General features: G+C 37.6%; 1 protein-coding gene across 1 annotated transcript; it reads left to right on the top strand.

Annotated features, from left to right (window-relative positions):
• Window positions 1-486: 486 nt before the first annotated feature.
• Window positions 487-2028, top strand: LOC102307663 (ADP-ribosylation factor-related protein 1; the record flags this gene model as incomplete). The annotated part of the gene is given in 3 exon segments (XM_005952920.3): window positions 487-1011; window positions 1528-1615; window positions 1946-2028. Coding segments are annotated over 3 exon segments (282 nt in total), but the record flags the coding sequence as incomplete, so codon positions are not given.
• Window positions 2029-2285: the final 257 nt, after the last annotated feature.

Genomic DNA, 2285 nt, shown 5'->3' with positions numbered 1-2285 from the left:
GAAGGGAATGTTCAAATTGTCATTCAGCCTATTTCACTTTAAACTCAGCAGCATCCATAAACAGTAGGGGATATAATTACTTGTTCCACTGCTGAATTTTAAGCCTGCTTATTTACAACCCCCCCCAAAAAAAAAACAAAAACAAACAAGTCTCTAATTTTTATGGTAACATGGTCATTTTATTCTTACAGAGAGAGATGGAATATTTCCCACCCCCCGAAAGACAAAAGAAGTCCATGATTTGCATTACATTAAATGAATAAGTATTTAAGCCCTAAGTAAAACATGACTTACTGCTTGGTGAAGGAATGAAGTCAGGGTTTTAATATAAGTTAAGTGACGCTGTAGTAGAGAATGTTTTACTGTCTTTGCAGGTCCTCGCTTCTGAATGGCTGAGAGATGAAACGTCATTAAAAAACAAACAGTTATTGAGACTGTCAGCACTCACTTAATAACGCTCTGGTTCTGAACTTTCTACAGCTACTGGAACAAATCAATTCATTCTATATTTGTTGCGTTTTTCTTTAAAATGATGTAACACGCTTTCGAACTTCCTCCTGGGAAACGAAGTTTTATATCTAAAACACCGCCACCTAACGTAATGTGGTAGAATCCATATGTACTTCATTTCCCATAATTCATACAGTTGCACTTCCTAGATACGTGACACGTAGAAACAGCATTGTGTTCAGACTATCATAGTAGAAGTGTGCTTTTAAACGACGGCTTTCCGACTTGTTTTATGAGTGCATACATGTTATTCTACCCCTATTCGCACACAGGCATGTTTAGTGGGAGTATAATGAAGCCACAGTGGCGCGTGTTGCTTGTGTAGCCTCATAGCTAAGCTAAGCTACCTAGCCAACATTAGGACTAGCGAACACGGACGCGTTTTTGTTTATGTTTACTTTTTTCAAGATGTACACTTTATTATCTGGATTATATAAGTACATGTTCCAGAAGGATGAATACTGCGTTTTGATCCTGGGACTGGATAACGCCGGAAAAACGGTATCAAAGTGATGTTGTGTTATATAATTGGTTAACTGGGTTATGCACATAGCATTGAAAGCGGTGTTATGTTCTCTTGTTTACGTTATCTTTGTGGTCTATCGCTCTCTTTGTCTCAAGAAATCATGAACAGTAAATAGGACAAAACCTAAGTTACAGAACGGATTAACTTACCTGGATGATTGAGCTAAATAAGTGGGTGAAAAAATTAAAGTAAATGACGGTTATCAATCTGGCCATTAATGGAGCATAAACAATAAGAAATCACTTATGAATGTGCCACTCTAAAGGGGTTAGACTGCCTGAATGAACTGTCCCACTTGATCCTGTCAAAGACAAGGACACTAGCAAAAGTGAAAAAATCAGGCAGGAGAAAGAGAGTCTGTGGCCACCACCTGCAAATGAGCTGCCTGAAGTTTAGCTAATTTTGTTTTACACATGCACAGATACTTACACAGTGCTCATCACCTGAGTAATTCACCAGTCAATGGTTACTCTTATTTTCTGTGTCTGTAGACTTTCCTGGAACAGACCAAAACAAAGTTTAGTAAGAATTACAAGGGGATGACTTTATCCAAGATCACCACTACAGTTGGCCTGAACAGTAAGTGAATGTAACAGTGTTAGGCTTGCTTCAGCATGACCTCTTTCACAGTTTTCTCCTGCCTTGTCAAAGTAGCAGGAATCGCTTGCTTTTTGAGTGTGTAATTACTGCTTAACAATGAAAAATGATTATTAGTTCTTTTTTGATGAGTAACTGCAGGAATTAATTGTAATTTCATATTTTAACCGTTATGGTATAGAAAAGGACAAATCAATGCAATTATGTAATCTTTCATGTTCTAATGCTACCTTTCTTTCTAGCTCACAGAACGTTCTTGATTTAAACTGCTGATCTATAACATTTTTGGGAATCTCTTGCTTTCCTTTACAGTTGGCACAATTGATGTTGGCAAGGCTCGTCTAATGTTCTGGGATTTGGGAGGTCAGGAGGAGCTGCAGTCTCTGTGGGATAAAGTGAGTTAAAAAAGAGGAATTTTTCACATCCTCTACACTAACATAGATAGTATTTCTATTTTGAAGATGTAATATTTTCACTGTGTTTAGCATACATAGACTGCACCTGGACAGGCCACACAGATATATTTGGCAACACCTTTTACCACCTGCAGAGGGCAGAAGTTTTGTCAACGTTTTCCAAGTTGTTCAAGGGATTTTCAACATAGCCTTTTTACACATGCTAATACTTTGGAAAGCATATTGTTTTTCTGTTT

Source organism: Haplochromis burtoni, unplaced genomic scaffold (genome assembly GCF_018398535.1).
Source record: "Haplochromis burtoni strain Fernald_Lab_line unplaced genomic scaffold, NCSU_Asbu1 Contig_1664, whole genome shotgun sequence".
Taxonomy (NCBI): domain Eukaryota; kingdom Metazoa; phylum Chordata; class Actinopteri; order Cichliformes; family Cichlidae; genus Haplochromis; species Haplochromis burtoni.
The sequence above is the reverse complement of the archived record's forward strand: the minus strand, read 5'-3'. Positions and strand labels throughout refer to the sequence as shown.